General features: G+C 35.5%; 2 protein-coding genes across 2 annotated transcripts; both read right to left on the bottom strand.

Moving 5' to 3' along the window:
* Window positions 1-4,357: 4,357 nt before the first annotated feature.
* Window positions 4,358-7,127, bottom strand: LOC114538951 (ankyrin repeat-containing protein DDB_G0279043-like; the record flags this gene model as incomplete). Its single annotated transcript, XM_028559789.1, has 4 exons — window positions 7,069-7,127; window positions 6,181-6,369; window positions 4,711-4,965; window positions 4,358-4,494 (listed from the first exon to the last, which is right to left on the bottom strand). Coding segments are annotated over exons 2-4 (471 nt in total), but the record flags the coding sequence as incomplete, so codon positions are not given.
* A 1,075-nt stretch (window positions 7,128-8,202) lies between these two features.
* LOC114538944 lies at window positions 8,203-19,162 on the bottom strand. Its single transcript, XM_028559782.1, has 18 exons — window positions 19,132-19,162; window positions 18,294-18,404; window positions 17,123-17,306; window positions 15,743-15,846; window positions 14,761-15,176; window positions 13,825-14,287; window positions 12,812-13,053; window positions 12,428-12,592; window positions 12,012-12,294; window positions 11,357-11,628; window positions 10,339-10,766; window positions 9,983-10,166; window positions 9,649-9,841; window positions 9,524-9,559; window positions 9,303-9,375; window positions 9,073-9,122; window positions 8,733-8,996; window positions 8,203-8,396 (listed from the first exon to the last, which is right to left on the bottom strand). Exons 2-18 carry the CDS (start codon window positions 18,385-18,387, stop codon window positions 8,320-8,322), a joined length of 3,528 nt encoding a protein of 1,175 aa, XP_028415583.1. The 5' UTR covers window positions 18,388-18,404; window positions 19,132-19,162; the 3' UTR covers window positions 8,203-8,319.
* Between the last annotated feature and the right edge of the window lie 1,163 nt (window positions 19,163-20,325).

The raw sequence follows: 20,325 nt of genomic DNA, 5'->3' as shown, positions 1-20,325 counted from the left end.
GGAATAAATTCTTACCACTGCTAGATGCTCACTAGATAAGTACGCAACCTCATAACCAGGGTTTTATTTCGTTCTTCATTCGGCTCTGGTTTTGATCATTACGCGCAATCGTGCTACGCCAGCTGTAGCAGACCGATTTAATGAAAAATGGCATAAAACTGCTGAGAGTAATATCTAAAAGTATGGACGTCAGCAACGGTAAGGAGTTTATCCAGGAGACAAACTCGTGTCATTAGTATATTAATTGACTTGTGAAATGTGAATCCGGTTCGAAATTTACCGTCAACGGCTTATCCGTCCAAACAGTAGACGAGAGACTTCAGCCAGACATGCATTGCTTAGCTTGGTTATCATTTTCTGTGCGCGGTCACATAAATGCTTTGTCTGCTGGAATTCTGTGCATGTGGTGCATGCAACTGAGATACATGCAGGTCCATGCATGCAACGAGCACCAACATGTCATTATCTAACTCGTACCCAGGATCTTTCAGCAAGCCGTTAATTAAGACGGTAGCAAAATATTCCCGGATTGCAGCATTTATAACCCTTTATATAGCATTTCAAAAAAAAAATTAAAAGTCGCAATTACAGCTGCCCCTTATATATAATCGGTAGAAAAAGAGTAAATCTTATTGCTCTATAAGAGCGATATAATAGAAAGGTACTTCAAAAAATATTTTGGCGTCGTATTCCTGAATGCTTGCACGCGAACACGTGACAGCAAAACCCGACCTACAAATCAATTTTTGTAAAGACGGTAGTCAACAATACAATTTAAAGGTGATTGATAAAAAAGATAATTGATAATCATTAATCCTAATCGGTTATATATATTATCCAGCGTGTATCCGATGTGTTTATCATCTGTATGGATCCGGATATACGAATTGATACTGGATAGCACCATATATATCCGATTAGTTTAGCCTACGATCCTGGTTTAATCAACGAAAATATGCAAATGACACTTTCTAAAATATTTTATATCTTGTCAGAAATATGACTATATATAGAAAAGAATTTAGCTCATGGTTATTATATCGCGTTGGATTAAAGTGTATACAACAGAGTATAAACTTAAATTTCTGAAAGCTTGATTTATGAACCCAACAATTAACGACGAGAACTTTTATCACACTAACAAGTTTAATCTGCGTTATAAAAAACGAAGAGCATTGTGGGAAATCACGACGAACTGAAAAATCGTTATCAGTCTGGTGAGTTTCCGACTCAACCCAATGCACTGTTTGGCAGATTCTTTTTTTCATGCAATATTGCACCCTGGCTTGTACAGAGTAAAGTAAATCACAGTGGCAAGGTGTAAATTTCAAAAACCTAAATATATATTTACATATTATACAGACTTTAGATTTCAGTATATATTTCAGTACACTCGCACGCTTTTGTATCACAAATCTGACAAAAATCATGTATATATATTTATATATATATATATATATATATATATATATATAATATATATATATATTATATATATTATATATATATAATATAAGTTGCCGGTATAAAATTAACTTTCTCTAAAGATTAGGTGTTATATGCTCATCTTGATGATTTGAATTAATTTGCCTGCATGCAAGAAAGTGAAAACCAATTACACGTAAGGTGTTATAGTACCAACAAGTATGTCCATGTTCGTTGCACGAGTTTTAGAAGCTATGACTCTGTATTGAAATTCATAAAGCTATAGACTAAATTAATTCACATCCAATCTTCCTCCCAAAATGTTCTCAGCTGTATAACGAATTTGAAGCATTCAATTTATAATGTGATACTACCAACACTGCCACGTTGATTAACACGTTGTGAAAGGAACCCAGAACTACGCCCAGGTGCTAAGAATTTGAATGCTTGGATTGACGCTACACTGCTACTACGGCGCAGTGTTGATCTTCTTCGTCGTATGAGATCACCAATCGTGTCGTTCCTGCCTGATGCATCTAGTTCTGACAACTGGATATCTTCAAAACCACGATTTATTTCACCAAGACTGGAAAACCGTCGTCTTTTATTGATATTCTGTATGCTTGATAAACTACAGTTAGAGGATTGAAATACTTTTCGAATTTGTCTTTGTTCGGGTTTTCTGCCATCACGTTCTTCACCATCGATCGCAGCCTCTTCTTGTGGATAATTCAATTTGGAATCCATCTGTTTCTGTGCTGCTAAAATACCCAATATTTTATTTATTTTAATGGTGTTTTCTTTGTTTAGTCTCAGAAGTTCGCTGATCGTTCGTCCATCAACTTGCGCTGGAAGCTGCTAAAAACAGATTTGAGAGAAATAATCATGATTTCCATAAAACTATATTTCCAAACGTCTAATATTGTAATGAATGAGATAGATATAGCCAATGTTATCACTATAGGTCGTGGATAATGATTGCTATATAGCAACACTATAGCAGTTATTTGGGATATACTATATTTTAAAGTTAACCAAACTCTCAATAATTAAAAAAACAGTACCATTTTCCTTGTACCAAGTTAATCTTCATCGTTTTAACTTCGTTTACTAGTCGATTCATTGCATTTCCCTTTTCACTTTGACGTTGGCTTGAACGTTTAAGGCCATTGGAACCACCTGAGGACTACAGTTCTCTCTCACAAACTTGTAATAATTTTGCTTTCGTTTCCTGCACATCGTTTTCTCCATTCGCAAAATACTATTTGCCTTTTGCATCACTGCATTCGCCACAGCATTGCCATAGAGGCGCGTAAAGTGTCGAGAGCAACGCAATGAGAAGATTTACCACGATTACAGCTGTGCTAATAATAAATGAACTGCACAAGATTCGAGCCATGAGTGGATCTTCTGAGAGTATATCATCAATAGGAAAATCTACGCCAACAACCATACAGAGCATGCAGTACAGAAGACCACCAAAGTTACTGTATTCAGGAACTGGTGCTGGAGAAAAGGGACCAAACGTAAGCCAGAAAGCGCATGCGTAAGGAATGAACAATATCGCAAATAGAAAGGAACACTTGATAATATCTTTGATATGGAGAAAATAATCACAATTGTTCCGGTGGATTTAAAAGGTCTGGCGTATTTTGCAATACGGATCCAAAGTACCAATAACAACTTGATCAGTACGCATCGGTGGATTTTATAGGCTATGATGCTGTCAGTTTTCAGGAAGATAATATGCGTTATTATTGCTGTTAACACAAGAAGTAAAGCCAACCAATCAAAATAGTACATCCATCCATCTCCATCGTTGAAATACGTCGAGTGATTTCGAACAGACTTCACTTCTTTCGCTAAATATTTCCATTCTACTGTGGATCTGGGATGACAATATCCTAGGTCTTCTTCAAGACTGCGAGCTCTCCAGTTAATCCAATCTTTCTCTTGTCGCCGTACGCGGAGTGTATCTTCATGAAATGAATAAATCAAGAATCGGCTAGGACACAAGTAAATACAAGTTATAACAAAAGTGATAAGTAAATTTATGTTTAAAATTTAGCAATTTACCAGAAATTTGCTTCTTATTTCATTCCCAGTCATAAGGACTATAACGATAACGATGCCTAGCAACCATCCTTTGATCCTAATGGTAAATACATATCGTTTGCTCGATAACACAATGCTAGACTCAGTATGGTCCAGAGTATTGCATAACCAAGGTTAGCATCAGATCATAGATAGCCCCTGTTTTCCCATAGTGTTCCCATTTCAATCGATTAACCGCTGAACAACAGGATGCATAACAATACAGAAACAGCGTTTTTGGACGGCAATCTCAGAGGTGTCCGGGCACAGTTGGGACGTCCTCCATTGATCTTTGAACTTTCTAAGCTATTCAGTGAGAAGAATTCTTTTCGGTTGACGTTGTCTGTCGAGTGCAGTTGATCTAAGGCCAGTACAGCGATATCAGGCATTTTCTCAGTAAGCAAGGTCAACGCTGAGTTTCCTTCTTTGTCGTATATTGAGGCTGAAGCCCCTTCGTTGATCAACAACAGAGCAATATTGGAACGGTTCAATTCAGCAGCAAGCTAAATAATATTGTAGCATTATTTAGATAAATATTTTACCTGGAAATATCGCCGCTTAATCTTTTTACTGTATAGCTAATATCGTCCAACGATAAGAACGAAAAACACAATATAACCAAATATAGCGAAAGAAAATATAACCAAATTTTGACGTTTTGAACAGTGAACCCCATGCATGCAGCCTTCTTCTAAAATTAACACAGCCATCATGTCAGTCAACATACCTGAAGTGGTGTTCTATTTTTACTATCTAATGAATTAATATCAGCTCCATTAGCCAACAACTTAGTCAAACACTGACATGCATCATTTTTCGCAGCAAAATGAATTGGCCTTTGTTTCTGATCATAAGTTTGGATGTTGATATTTGCGCCATTCTGAAGAAGAAATTCAACCATGTCGTCGTAATTTAACTCACAAGCATCGTGCAAAGGTGAACGACCGAAGCAATCCTGGGCATCGATTTCAGCACCTGGCAAAATAAAAACGGAAATATAGAATATAATTTCTTTCCATTCAACTGAGAGAGTTGTCAAATGAGAATGTCTGAGTAGACATGCAGCTCTTATGACTGCGACTGGTATAAAGGATCCTTCAAGAGCTTTCTGTCCTGTGAGCGTGGTATAGATATATTTATCCATGCAAGAACCAGTTTTGCTAGACCAGACGTAGGCTAAATAATTCCTACCGTGATCAAGTAAGAACCTTGCCACGTCAATGTTCCAATACTTGGCAACAATATGAAATGGTGATTGTCCAATGACATCGCAATTGTTAATATTGGCTCCGTTCTCTAGCAAATACTCAACAAAACGAAAATCGAAAGATTCTATAAGATTTCTTTTCTTCACAAGTGTTGATAAATACTGAATCAAAGCGTATTCACTTGCACGTTTTTGTTCAGTGGTTACTAATCTCTTTGGTTTGTCATCTTCAAATATTTCTGTGAAGAGGTAAAAAATTCTAATTTAGTTCCAAACAGCATGGAAGTAAGTCCGGCTCCGCTCATCGGAAGGGCCAGTTAAAAAGTAGCTAAAGAGAAAAACATAATTTGGATTTGCATGAAGAGTGAAGACTTATAGTATACTGAGGGGTATACTGAAGGTGTTTCACTGGTTTATATATTTTTACATTAGGAAAAATTGTGACCTCATTGCCATGCAACTCTGCCTTAGTTTATAACGTTTCAGTGAATATATAGTATATATACATATGTAGGTTATCGTTTTATGCATGAACTTGAACATTGTAGTATATTATTATAATTAGTAAATATGTAGTACTGGAACTCTTGACCTTTGAAGGCTCCCAAGTTCGAAACGTCGTGAAGCTTTTTTTTAATAAGTCTATTTTAGGCAAATGCTTAACCACCAAAATTCTATGAACGTTAATTAATCTAGCTCAATTTAATTAGTATTTTCACAATATCCAATTTTAGGGGTTCAAAAAAAGTTAGCTGGGGGTGCACAATAATTTGGGACATTCTTTCATATTGCACGGCCAACATGCCTTTGTCAACAACATGCCTTTGTTAAAAAAGTACTTGGGAAGCTTTCTTACAAAAGGATCACATATGTATCGTTTCAGGCCTTTAGCTACCTTTTGGAACACAGTTGTCTAAATTCGCAAGATTTCTGAAGAATTTCAGATATGATATCTACCGTTATTTAAGAGTTATTAGTATTACTGCTATACTATAGTCTATATTACTGAAACGTGCCACATGCAGGGTGCATAAAAGAGTAACCTTCAAATATCACCCAATAGTCACCCAATATCCTGTGCCAATTAAGAGGCAAAGCACACTATGTGGTTCCAAATTCCTGGCAATCAGTTCAAACAGCTTCTAATTGAATTACAGGAGGTTTGCTGTCATATTATACTACATTCTAGAGTGCATAAAGTAGACCTAATTGGATAAAAATTTCTTTACTTACTTAATGGAAATTGGAAATTTACACGATATTATACTTGAACTCTTGAAGTGCATTTGTGCTTCTAGAATATGCTTCTCATACCCAGAATTAGCTTTTTTTAAAATTTCTATGGAGAATTACTCCTTTGTCGGAACAAAATGGATCTCTTTGAGATCTCGTCTTAAACTGAGGTAACGTTCTTTCATACACCCTGCATGTCAATATATTCGCGGTAAACTAACCTTCAAGTTCTGCAATGTTTTCATTTATTGTTACTTGTTTTCTGTCCTTCCTTTGAACACGAGTGTTGAGATCTTCCATCTCTCCTCATTAAGTGCAAATGAATAAACAATTCTTGAAACACAGATTGTTTGGGTCGATGAAAATCTTCGACACTGAAGTGGTCAGGACACGGAGCTGTTTTAGCAATCCTGTATGTATATGACATGAGAGAATCCTTTTATTAACCGTTTGAAAACCATATATTTCGAAAATTGATGGGTGTTTTTTTATAAATCTTTCGCAGTTTTGCTACTCACTGCATTTGCTACTCCGGGCTCTAAGCCTGGGAAATAATGCGGTGTATGCATGAGAGGCTAGCTTACAAGCATATTATTGAATGTTCACGATTGAAGCTTAATTGTTGTTTCAATACAATTTATACGCCTTCGTAGTTCACTCAGTATAACTTTAAATTTCTTATGCTATAGGCAGGCCAGTACTAAATTAAGTTTCTCTGTTATCGGTGTTCCTAAGCTCGTTGCCTTTTGATTAACCTCGACGGATTGTGTTTTCTACTGCCACGCCGGCCACATTTTTATCGGCTTTCCTAATACATCAGTGTTTTATGAATGTATGATCTCGTTATTTCAGATTTGAAATGTATCACGATCATTTTAGCATAAAAAAGAAGATTTGAATAAAGAAATTCGGACTTGACCATTTCATAATTCCGTTGCCCACAGACCGAAGTTTAACCCTCCGATTTACAATGACCACTATAGCTCTTCATCCACCGCGGGCTTCACCTGAAGCTTTATCATAATAAGTTTCAGTGGAGTATTATAGAACTTGGCAGATGAAAATGTAAAACGTGTGGGAAGTAATGGGAATTATAAATTAGTTTATACCTCAAATCAACATGGTTATCCAATTGTCAATATCACTTGGTCGGATCTTTGACGCTGTTTAACCGTTAGCCAGCTATAATAAGGCTGTACAAACAGTCAACAGAACTCGGAAATTTCTCATTTTGTCAATCTTACAAAAAACCGCACTTTAAGTGAGAGCTTCTTTGTCGATCTGTCCACAATCACGGGTAGCGCCAAAATAATTTAATGACAGGGTTGGCAAGTTACTTAACACTGAATAGATAAGCCAAACATTGTTATTGGCGGCCCTTTGATCCCCCTGTTTTAAAATCTACTTAGGCCTTAAGTTAATCAATCGGTTAGCCTCCTCCGCAGGCATCTCTTATGTATTTATATTAGGCAATCGGTATGTAATGGAATTAAATGTGATGCGGCGGTACTTCTGCTATTAAAAATTTCAAATTCAAATTAGCCAACAATTCAGTTGAAAAAATATAACAGCCCCATATCTCAAACACTTAGTCTGGAACATCTAAATTGGGCATGTGGGCCTGTAGAATAAGGCATTTGTGTAAACACTGTTTTTACACGACACAAAAGGCATGCATTGTTATAGGTTTGACAACGATTAACGGCCTGGTTGAAAAATTACGCCTAACGCAATGGAACCGCCTTTGAATTTTTAGCGAGCGTTTAGCTTTAATCCACGTGTATTTTTTATCATCATATGCGTGTGTTTTCGACTTTTCACTCTTCGTTCTTGTCCTGAGGAAGGTGAAGGCGAAGACGCTATTATTCGCACGCGGTTTAGATTATGATACTTCATGAGTTGATTGGAGGCAACCGTAACTCATCGCTCGCCATTTGGCTTTACTCAGTCACAAACCCCGTACCTGACCACGAAGCCGCCAGCCATGCACTCAGGATAGATACATGCACGATAAATATAACTCATCGCTCGCCATTTGGCTTTACTCAGTCACAAACCCCGTACCTGACCACGAAGCCGCCAGCCATGCACTCAGGATAGATACATGCACGATAAATATAACTAAATAATGCATAAATTAATGTTTTAAAAATTACTTTTTAATACTTCCTCAAAAGGATATACAATTGTTGTATGGTGAAGCTTATATTATACAATATTATACAATACACATCTATCGATATACAAATACGAATTTAACATGCGCATATAATTAAATGTTGTTGAATATAGTGGCTCAGTGCTGACACTGTTAAACAATGTATAAATGAAAAAGAAAAAAGTTTTAGTAATAAATGTTATCATTGGAAACAATCCCAACATGCCTTACGACTCCATTTCGCGCCGTTTTTAGAGTGGAAGAGACCAAGTTTGTTTGCTGAAAAATACAATTATAATAATATTAAATTTTCTGTGAGTTTAAAGCAGGCTTTGTCCTAACTATTTATAAAATGGAGAAATTCACATTTTTGCCATTTAAACATTCCATATCTATTTTTTATTTCTTGTCAGTCTTTTTGCCACATTTTATCGTTCGACAATTCAGGGACCAGTTGTATAAAACACTAGTTTTAACTGTAGTTAAGGACAGATATGGCCAATCAGAGTCGTGTATTTCAGAGTTACCTACTATTTGAATATTTCATAATAAAACTGAGACAACCTTAATTGCCTCATCGCGCCGGAGAAAATCAACAGATAATGTTTTACTAACCTCCCCATATCTCTCCATTCCCCATATCACGCTGTTTTTCCTTCTTAGGGTCGGATTCGTTTTCATAACCATCTTCAATCTTGATAGCCGTGTTGTTAAGAGAAAGTGTTGGCAATATTCTATCCCACATCTCTGGTAACATCGAAAACCATTTCTCCTCATCTGGAGAATACTTCATATACGATTTCTTATTGTTTCCGATACCATACAATGTCTTTGTCTGATTGTCAATTCCAATGATGTTGATTACAGACACATGGACAGCTTCAAAAATACCCGGTAGAATGTCAAGGAAGAATAAGTTACATGATATGATAATAAATACATAAACTATATTCACCCTGCCATGTGTTGCCATTTGTGTTCGTCCAAAAACAGCTTGGTTTGTCCCTAAAAAGCAAATTATATTAGTTCATTATTAAATGAAAAAGCTAAGTACTGCTATATATTGTTAGAAATTTATTATTAAATTGACACGCGTGCAGTCAGATCGAATGTTTCCTGAGAACTAGCACCTACTATTCCAGCTGCCACACTACAGTAAGGACTAAGGATGTAGTATTTGTTCACCTTTTCAAAGAAACAGAGCAAACATATATGATTGACCTTGACGTGTCGACCAAATATCCACGATTATAAAGCACTACATTGTAATGTAGAATTCGATTAGTAATTGTTGCAAATTTTTTCATTACTGTCCTAGATGACATGATAAAGTGGATGCAATGGTTGTACAGGGTGTATGAAAAAAATTTCATTACTGTCCTAACATGATAAAGTGTATGTCTTACTTTTCGATATTTTTGCCGGAACACTATTTTCCGATTCTATAAAAAAAAAATTAATTACAGGAAAACAAACAGGAAAGAACAAATATCAACAAAAGTAGAGTTGGAATCACAAATGAAAGTCTTACTTTGGGTTTCCTCGGAAACCGTGAAGGCGATCGAAATCGGGATCAAAGGTTCAAAATACGTTTGGTTCTTCTTGTAAGATAAAGCCACAGGAGTAACAGCATAGTACTTGCCAGGATTGGTTTTCGTATTTTTAGGATCGATTTCAACGGTAAAAGACACGAAATATTTCTCGCCAAAATCCAGCTTTTTTAACTAAACCAAAAGTATATTTAACTAGTATTGTTTTATTACAACTGACAAATATTTTGCGAGTACGGCCATTGTTGAAACATACACAGCTGACAATTTTAGCGAGGATAAATATTTTCCTCATGTTTGTGAGAAAAACCTTACCGAAAATTTGACGTTATCTCGTAACTTGGTTAACATCAACTGATGATGAACATTAACTGGTTGGTTTTGCGTGAGCTTTCGATACTTTATGTAAACGGGTAACATCCATATTACTTCAACATCTTGTGCGTGAGCATCAGAATCATTTTTATGAGAAATTGTGAAGTTGTATTCCACAACAGAGCTAAAAGAGAACGATTATTTTAATCAATTTATTGGGACGGCATGGATTGTAGATAACTCAGTGATGTAATGCATCACTCATCAGTCCTTCTGTAGGATTCCCCAGCTGAGAACTTTGAAAATGTTTAAAATTCAATGAATTATGGGATATAAAGAAAATTTTTATAACTTACCCTTGATTCAAGCTATCACTACCATTTGATGCTGCAATAATCTCAACCTTTGGTCGGCGTGAAGGGGCAATGTTCGCAATAAAATTTATTTTACTGACCCAAACAGTTTGGTTACTGGTTTTCATGCCAATATTTACTGGGTAGTTTGATAAATTTTTCACGTTATCATTGTCCTCCAAAACCACTTTAAATGCCATTGTTATCGTGTTTTTCTCATATTCGTATTTTGTCATATTTTTATTTTTAATCTGTCCAAAATTTAGTTCAGCACTATTTTTGTATGTTTCATTGGCATCTGATGAATAGTAAGAGGGCGTGGCATTTTTGATATCGGCATCAATGTTTACACCATAAGTTATTTGATTGAAAGATTCACTGGTTACAAATCGCATGATGGTTGAGTTGATTTTTCGATCAGGAAGATAAACCTATAAAATGAAGCACAAGCTACTATTTTAGAATTTATCAACATGAATGACCTAAGTTAAAGAAACTTGAAAGTGAGTGAGAATATTTCCAATATCCAGGAACATATGCAAGATTTGGTAACTCCGTCATCTGTAGTATAGTACATGACAACATGTATAATCATCATCACAATATAGCTCTTCAGTAAACATATTTTTTGGATATCAGGTGAAGCTGTGAAGTTACACATTATCATCATTCTTTGAGCACAGCATTGGATGAAACCGATCTCCTACATGAACAATTGCTTTGGCAAATAATTATTTGGTATCATTGCAGCCCGCAGTGTGGATGCATGGGGAACTTGTAGGAAATCTTTTAAGGGTTTTGATTGATACAGCTAAATTCAGTTTTGTGACAAGAAAAATAATAATAATAAAACGTCATTGAACCTAAGGCCTCGTTCCCAGAGTGTCAGTTCAAAAGAGGAGGCCATTTATTAAACAGACATGCAGTATAAAGTCCAAATAATTCTACTCGTAATTATTCATTACTTCGATAACTTAAATATTATAATATAGATGTAATTATTATCATATATTATACTTACAAATAAATTTCCATCAAGATTCATTCTTTCGATCATGATTTTGAGCGTTATTTCAACAACTTGTCCGATGTTGATTTTTGTAATGTTGGGATTTACCGCCACAGAAAACTCAGGTGTGCCAGCAATGTAGCCTGGGTCGGGTTTGTACATTTTAAAAGGTCGAACTTCACCTTTTGTTGTCTGGTAACGGATACCAATTTTCACATTCAAATCAACCAATGGTGTTACTGTTTTACTGACTTTGACTCTTATTATTCCAGTTAAATTAGATCCTTAAAGATAAATATAGAACTTTGCGTAAATGCTTAACGAGACAGAACAGAGTTATGTATGATACGCCTTCATTTGTCCCCGTTATATTTACTAATAGTATGAAGGGCGTGACATTTAGATTTGCATTCACAAAATTAATGAAAAACGAACGAGTTTCTGCATAGAAAAAATAGAATAACAATCTAATCTAATCAATAGAATCAAAATTTTTCATTGAAGAAGTTATGTGAAGTAAAGGAAATGATAATTCAGTTTGTCGAGGATCTGCCTCTTATTTGGTTGACTTTAATCAGCTGATAAGACTCAACCATGGATTCTTGGAATATTGATAAGATGATATATGAACTGATGTGTCATATCATGCGGGTTCACGTGTACATACCTAGAGAGAAGTTGCCAGCTATGTTCGGTGTAAATTTACGGATGTCTTCTCCGCTGGTAGAATCGTTTACACGCATTTCATTACCATCTTTGTTGCTGTTGCTCAAGTAAACAAGTGAAGTTGGGATATAAAATAAAACCGTCACATTTTTTGCTGCTTCATATGAACCATTTCCATGCTTTACGTTCCAAGAAAATTGAACCTCGTCGTTTATAAAATATTCTTTAACTTCTGGGTCTGTAATGTTAATGGCCTTGATTTCGGCAAATAGATAAGGTTCATCCTAAATGTGGGACAAAAAAGTATATAAAAGAATTTTACATTAACACTGTGCACTGCTGTTTCTAAGGCATTTTATAATTTGGTACATTATTGGAGCCTGAATGCATGTAAACTGATTTAAAACATTCAAAAACCTTGTAAATCTGTATGAAATCTTGTGTCACTCCAAGCATGATACTTCCTGCATAAGAACCAATACCAATCCAAAATTTTGAACCGTTCATTAGCGAATGATGATCATTAACTTTGACTGAGAATGAAAGTTTGATCGTGTTGTTACTTTGATTTCTATCTTCACCCTAACAAAGCAGAAAATAAAAAATAATAACGATAATCTGAAAAAAAATTCGATTTAACAATTACTCAGAGAGGAAATTTCCATCATGATCATCTCTCTTATTCTTCAGTGGATTCTATAGGCATTCTGTATTTCTCTATACTATATCTATATAAACAGCAAAAAGTGTCAAAGCAGAAATAAAAACGAATGAACTGAATACACCGAAGAGGATTCTTACCTTTACATTGCTGAAATTCAAAGTCACTCGACTTGTGATGTCGTCTGATCCGGTGTATTTTTTTGGCGTGGGATTTTTAATATCAGCATTTACGGAGTCGCTTATAGCACCAAGGGTCACGTTTTCAATGCTCAGAAAGCGAAAGTCGTTCAGGATTGTTGTGATTGCCAGAGTGAATGAAAAACCGAAAAAAGGCAAAGTTACCTCTACGTTGTAATGCAAGGTTTTTTCAACTTCAACAACTGAAATAAAGAATATTTTTTCTGTTGAGCGATACCTAGATGATATTAAAAGCTGCAATATATTTATAGTCCAGTTTTGCAATATATATATATAGTCCAGGTTTGCCTGGTTTTAGCCTGTTTAGGATTTGAATCTTTCTTACGAGCAGTGGGAAATCCACGAAGAGAGTGATTGGAAACACCGACAGCTGAACTTCTTAGCTCTCATGTTTGTACTTCAGGAGCATAGGAAGTCTTATACGCCAAGTATAAACCATTTGTCGCTATATGGAATGACCACCGACTGCTCATAGAAATCGCATGCATGATTCAGTGCGACCTTATCAGTACTCAGGAGCCCATCATATTGACCGTATTGTTCGCCTCTTTTCACTGCACAATTTACTCTGCTCACTGAAGAATTTACCCCCGGCCCCCCCGATCCTTCGATAAAATCAGTTGTACTCAACTTGTACTGAGTTCTTTAAAATATCAATGATCAAATTAATGACATGCAGTAGCATTTTTCAGTCATATTAGCGAAGATACTCTTCATATAAATAACGAAGACAATACTCTATATAATGATATTAGTATTGTTCAATATAATGACAATAGTAATAATATTCGTATTAAAATTATGTAAAATGCTGCTCTTTACATGGATAATAATGATAAATAATAATGATTATTGTAGTGCATATGATATAACGTTAATGTAATAACAGTAGGTACTAGAGGTACTGGATAAAACCAATGATACCGCAATGAGAAAATTATAATATATCTTACCTCCTTGGTTGGTACGTGTTAACGTAATCTGAGGATAAGTTGTATAAAGTTCGGTGGAATACTTTGGACCATAAATTACTTGTCCTAATGGCGTTGCGGTTGCGTTCATAGTGAAAGCGACTTGAAGCAGCGTCAAAGGATCTAATGTTGCTGGAACACTTCCATTGAATTTAATTTCCATACTTCCATTGACTTGCAAGGAATTTGTAATGTTTATCTGTACTTTGCCAGCGTCGAGGCTATTACCGATATCTTCAACGACAGGGCTATTGGATATATTCAGCGAGTACTTTTCAGAGAGCTTAAGGTTTTCAGAACTGAATTGCACTGTTATTGAGCTCAGTTCTTTTGGAGAGGCACTCTGATTTTGAACTACATGCAGACGATAGTTGATTGTACATCCAGCAGCAAAGAATGTTTGATTGGTGACTGCTTCAAAAGTCACCACAAGAGCGTTGTATGTCTAGACAAAAAGCAGACGTTTTTTTATCTTCCGATTTAATTATCCATATGTGATGAACATTAGATATATTATTTATAAAACTGGATGTTTTTGAAGCTCGTTGGTTACACTTCTATGTAAGCATGTTTCTCTTCCTTGCCCCAGCTGGTAAAAGGCAAGGGGAGCAGCTGCCCTCCTGTTCCGGTGTCACTGGTCTGACAGGTGGAGGATATGGTATAGTAAATATAGTAAATTTTATTTAGAATATTGCTATCACTACTTAGAGTATATAGAATCATTAAAACATATGTATATATATTGTGTTTTTTTTATAACAAGTTCATTTAGTTGCCAACTGTTCAGTAATAGATAAACAGATGAGGTCAGAATGTTTAAAAAAAATGGAAACGAGGCTATTCAGATTATTGGTCACTCATGCGGTATTATAATGAATACATGAATACATTTATATACTGAATGGAGGGGGAACTTACCGTTACACTTCTGCGTGTTCGGTGATGAAGTGATCGGCGTACTCTCACAGCATCATCGTCAGTTGTAACAGTTATACCAACAATAGCCGAAGGTTTATCAATCTGGTTGTCTTCAACGGTGTTAAGATCTGCTTCATTTTCAGCCAGAATGGAGAGAGTAATTTGAGAATGATACTGATCAGATAGCTTCTTAGCCAAACTTATAACTCCTGTATCTGCGTTGATATTGAACAAACCATCTTCATTTCCCTTGCTGATAGAATACTTGATTCGACCACAAGGACAATTCGTTTTATCAACACATGTCTCCAAATCTGCATCAAATGCCGAAACTTTGAGGATTTCATCACCAACATTTGCATTTTCCTTTATTTCAGAATCATAATATCTCTCTTTAAATTCTGGTTGACGGTTACCTGCGAAAAATAAACCAGCGATAAATTTTAATAACGAACATGTTTTTGGCCACTCGAGCAATTGTGCCGTTGTTTCGTTGAATCACCCAACCGCACTGTTAGAATATAAATATGCAAGCACGGTGAAGTTATCTTGATATTAAATTCTAGCTCATTATATATACTGACACTTCGAAGTTTGCCAGGTTTCCATGGGACAACTGCAGGTGAAAACGATCAAGTGGAAAACAGGTGCATGAGCGTGGGCTATTGAGCATGAGCTATTGCAATAATAATGCCGAAGTTCATGTTTTTAACTAACTGATATGCGATTTCGACCAAATTGGTTCGAATGATTGAAGGAAGACTATAGCAGTTTATAGTAAAGAGTTGGGTTTTATGGAAACGAGCATTTTGCAGGAAACCTGAATTTAATGGGATTTTGTTCAGGTGTCCATAATATCAACCGCACCGTACTAGCCCTCGACTGCAGCTTCAAAATGACCAATGATTATATCAGGCCAAATTAAATTTATCCCAGTACATTTTGCTTTGTTCATGAAGTGTCATATGGTATATCAACTTACGATATTTTGAGCAGTTTTCCCCACTCCAACAATCATCACAAATACATCCTTTTCGACCTTTTTGTTCACCACAGGTACCATGTTCGCAATTGACGTGTTTTTCCCTATTTAGATTTAAAAAAACAACAGCAAAATTGCATCAGTAAAAAACGAAATAGGACGTCAAATAACAGTCAGAATATGTTGCAGGTGATTTGGTACTGAGAGCAAGGGGACAATTTTGAAATATCTTATAATTCTGCATCGCGCGTCTGGTAAAGCCGTGCGCACAAATATTAAGATGGACGCCATTCATATTCCTCGGCATATTTAGCGACTACACTGACCTACGCAGTCAGAACACGAACTAATTTACATTTTCAATCGTAGTTCTAGATTCGCGCGAGTTACTAAGAGGAAGCTCAATATAATAGACCTTTTTCATGATGACGTCGAACGCGGAAAGTCAGATGTTACACGAATTTTTATTGGCTCGATAGTTTTTGTCGAGCCAATCAAATTTCGTGTAACATCAGACTTTCCGCGTTTGACGTCATTATAAGAAAGGTCTATTGATGCTCTATAAACAAATTACTCTTAGCAGCGCGTTTATATAATACATATTATCTAAATGAGCTCTGCCTCAACATTCAATATGCAATTGCTGAAGATAAACAACAGTTTATAGGCCAAATTGAAATAATCGTAATCAATAATCGTATATATGCGTTATATATTGACTGATGCATCTGATATCCAATTTCATTGCTTTGTGGACGACCTAGCGCCATTATTGATGATGCGTGTTCTCTTTTAAAAGTTTTTTATTCAAGGTCATATCAATTGTGATGTATGTTGTCCGGGCAATGGACCACAATACACCTGCCTTCGTTATCGATAGGGGAAGTGGGCCAACAAGGGTAATTGTTATCGGTTGGGGAATAGGGTGTGGTTTCTCAAATTTTTCGGTAGGAAAGTGATGTAACGAAAGATGATAATTCAGATGTCTAAGCGCTCTTTATAAATTTTTTAATACATTGAAAGATCATATACAGTTAACAACCATATATTTACTCTTGTGATTACTTTGCAAAAACAGAATTCAGTAAAGAGATAGCAAGTTTAAAACTTCAAAACTTTCGTTGGGATTTGAATTATTCAGTAAAGTTTACTCCCGAACATTACGTTCGAGTAAATAAAAATGAGAAATAGATATACATATGCCATGCATATCCTGGTATTTTGAACATGCACCGGGAATCTATATATTTTCTACCTTTTGTGAATTTATAACTACCTCTGTTAATTACTTTCACCGAGTTTTCACAGCATGCTGCGTTTTAAAAATTTAGTTATAATTGTAACGGTACGGGTTAGCAGAAAATAATTGAATATACTTACTGTTTGCAAAACACATCGCACCGATCACAAACTTCATCTTCAGGACGAATCAAATTCTTAATCAGATCCAAAAATCGTCTATAATTACTCCCTTCGACGGCATCTTGACTGGCAGGACGACAGTTGCAGTCTTCTATTCCACATTTGTACTTTTCTTCAAATTTACATACTTTAGCTTTGCAAGCTGTAAGTGTAAGTGCAAGGGATATAGGCGTTTCAAGGGATATAGGTATAGCTAGGAGTTTTTACTCTCTGGCATTTCAGTAATAATCTAAATGGAGACATTAGCTGTATCTTTCGTTGAAATCTATTGTTATATTAACATATTTTACACGAAGATAAGTCATGCAGGTAAAATCATGTTTCAGCCGCTCTGTACGTCTAAGCAGTTTAGCACATCAGAAACAACCCAATAATGGCGATAAAACCGATAGTAATCCGCGGTTATATACAGGGTCTATATTTATGTTCCTTAATTTCACTGCCTTTTCTTTTAAAAAAGAAATTATCCAAAGAGCTTTTGAAAAGTATACTCACAGCCTGTGCATGCCTAGTGCATGCTTAGCCACAACAGGTTTGAACTAGCTACTTGGAACAATAGAAAACTCGATTCCTCTGTCTGAGACATATAGTTAACCGAATATTTCCTAAAATTTAAATAACGCCGTAACAGCGTGCTAAGCCGTAATGCTGTTGCTTTTAAAACAGCTGCGGCGCTAAAATTTATCTTTCGTTAGATATATAAAATCAGTCAAACAGCTAGTGCAGTCGAGTTCACATGCGTTATTATCTGCAAAATCAGTTATCAACTTATCATATATAGGCCTTTTTTTATAACTGCACTGCGCCACAAAATTCATCCCAGTGAAAATATATAGGCCAATATCTATAGTTATTCGGCGATAGACCACAAGTGCTACATTTTTTAGTTCTTCGCTTAACAACTCTTTACACTCAGTTATCAATATAATTTTATTGTAACTCGTTACTGTTTCCTCAAAACTGGAAGTATCCGAAATAACAACGACAACGTATAAGTTTTTGGTCTTTGCCATCTGCTATCTAGTGACCGCGGGTATAGCTATATATACGTAACTTTATACGTATTCTATAATCGTTTGCCTAATCACATTTCCCGATCGGTTTCACATTTAAAAAGTGAATAACTTACCAATAAAATTTATTGCACTTGATAAAAGAACGAACGAGATCACGAGAAAGCCAATTTGATTCGCCATGCATGGTCTTGTTATGCGATGTTTCATGTGCGTTCACTTCGCTGCTACGCCGGATTATTTAGTTGTGTTGATCATATGAAATAAAGACATCAATTATTAAAGAGTCGGCATTGGTCGTTATGTCCGCTATGAATACTTTAAGTAAGTGAATTTTCGAGTAAACACACTTAAAAAATTGTCACTGACATATATAATATATTCATAGTCACATTTTTACTTTTTTCATTTAACTTATTATAGTAGACATTATAGGCGCGAACTAGCTTTGCCATAGGCATAGTGGCATAATGTTCCTATTGTTCGTGAAAAAAACAAAAAGAAGGTTGAGGCCAAAAGGAGGGAAAAAGAAATGTCTATAAGGAACTGTCGAGTTGACTGTATATATTTTTAAGTTCCATACATCTTTTATATTTCCTCAGTTGTCTGTTGCTAAGCAACTCTAACAAACTTAACTCAGTTAAATTAAGCAACGGGGAAAACGGGGATGAAAATGCTGATGCTTCGGAACGCTTCTCGGAAAGACCGTTTAAACCTTAACACACTCAATATCTAAAATTTTTCAAAATATTTATTGTCACTTCGCAATTTGCTATATTTTTTAATATGCGCATGTTGTATAGTAACTTTAACAAAGCCAGATGTTTTTATGCTACTCTGCTTTGAGGCTAAAATGTTAATTGGGACTGAAAAGTAAAACATTTTAAGTATAACTGTCAGTGCTAAATGAATAAATGAACGTGTGCAAGCATTATAATTTTAAATTCGACTCACCTTGTAAAAACACACGCTCGTCGTTATTGAGTGGGAACCTAGGTGTTTTATTAATAACATATCAGAGACATTATTATTGTTTTTTTAGCATGTCTAAGTAATTCATGCATGCATGATGCATATCTGTCGACTAAATTGTATGTACGCAAGACATTGACACGAACGAATTAACGACAACGACAGCTTGCAGTGCATGATGGTAGTGAAGCAGAATGACATGCTGACATGAATAAAACATACAATAGTTATATACTAATATAGTTTTATACAGCACAAATAATGAGCGTCTTTCCATACATGACCATTACACTTCTGATTTATGCCTTTTACTGAGTTTAAAGATCACTGGGTGTTTTTTGCATGCCTGATACTGGCGCACGAAGGAAAACGTGTAATTACTTCTTTTATTTTTCAGCAGGTGCATCGTTTTGAAGTTAATTATATTCAAAAAGCTGTGAATTTAGCAGTCGAGGCGGAAAATATATATAGCTGAACGCTTATATGCTAATATTTTATTTGTAGTGTGTTGTTATTACGCTGTTTCGGCAAAATGCTAACATCTAGCTGTTTCACGAATATTTATATTTTGAGAACAGGGAAGAGAGGAAACAGAGAGATTCACTGAACATATCTTCGTCGAAACGTATGAAAAATTTGTATAGCTAAATTATCAGAAGACCCGTCTTTTTTTTCCGTTTCACTTCCCATATCAAATTAAAATACAATAGTCAATAAACTATAATGAGAATGCCACGACAACATCTCATGCACTTTTCCCTATTTCTCGATAATATTCCATTCCATTTGGGAAATTGAAGGCAAGCAGAGAGATACCTATAACACTGAGATACCTATACCAGGTTAAAATGTCTTCTTCTCATTTCTTGCTGCTTCCGTGTGGCATGAGCTATGTAGCCTATATATACTTCGTGCATTTTGGGCATATGATAACCTGCGAGAAAATGTATGAAATTTAGGTTATCCGGCTGAAATCGAATTTTTAGCATTCTCTGAGAAGACATTTTGACACAATTTTATCCATTTTTCTGCCTATTTTGGACAATGCCGGTAGACCTTGAATTACCCCTACCACAAAGTTTATCAGCAGAATATGAGAAATTCGGTTAATTCATATGAAAACTGCATGAAGTTATTTAACATTATGATCAAAAAAAGATCACAAATGTGGAAGTG

Source organism: Dendronephthya gigantea, unplaced genomic scaffold, assembly GCF_004324835.1.
Source record: "Dendronephthya gigantea isolate DGI-Jeju-01 unplaced genomic scaffold, DenGig_1.0 000191F, whole genome shotgun sequence".
NCBI classification, from domain to species: Eukaryota; Metazoa; Cnidaria; class Anthozoa; order Malacalcyonacea; family Nephtheidae; genus Dendronephthya; species Dendronephthya gigantea.
Note: the sequence above shows the minus strand (reverse complement) of the source record. Positions and strands in the feature narration are given on the sequence as shown.

What these genes read in the sequence shown, in the direction of transcription:
- LOC114538944 (XM_028559782.1), bottom strand. Translation starts at nt 18,387, where the DNA reads ATGAAACATCGCATAACAAGACCATGCATGGCGAATCAAATTGGCTTT. An exon ending in GGAAAACTGCTCAAAATATC is followed by an intron (nt 15,177 to 15,742) that starts GTAAGTTGATAT and finishes TATTTTTCGCAG; the next exon opens with GTAACCGTCAACCAGAATTT. An exon ending in GAACACGCAGAAGTGTAACG is followed by an intron (nt 14,288 to 14,760) that starts GTAAGTTCCCCC and finishes CTTTTTGTCTAG; the next exon opens with ACATACAACGCTCTTGTGGT.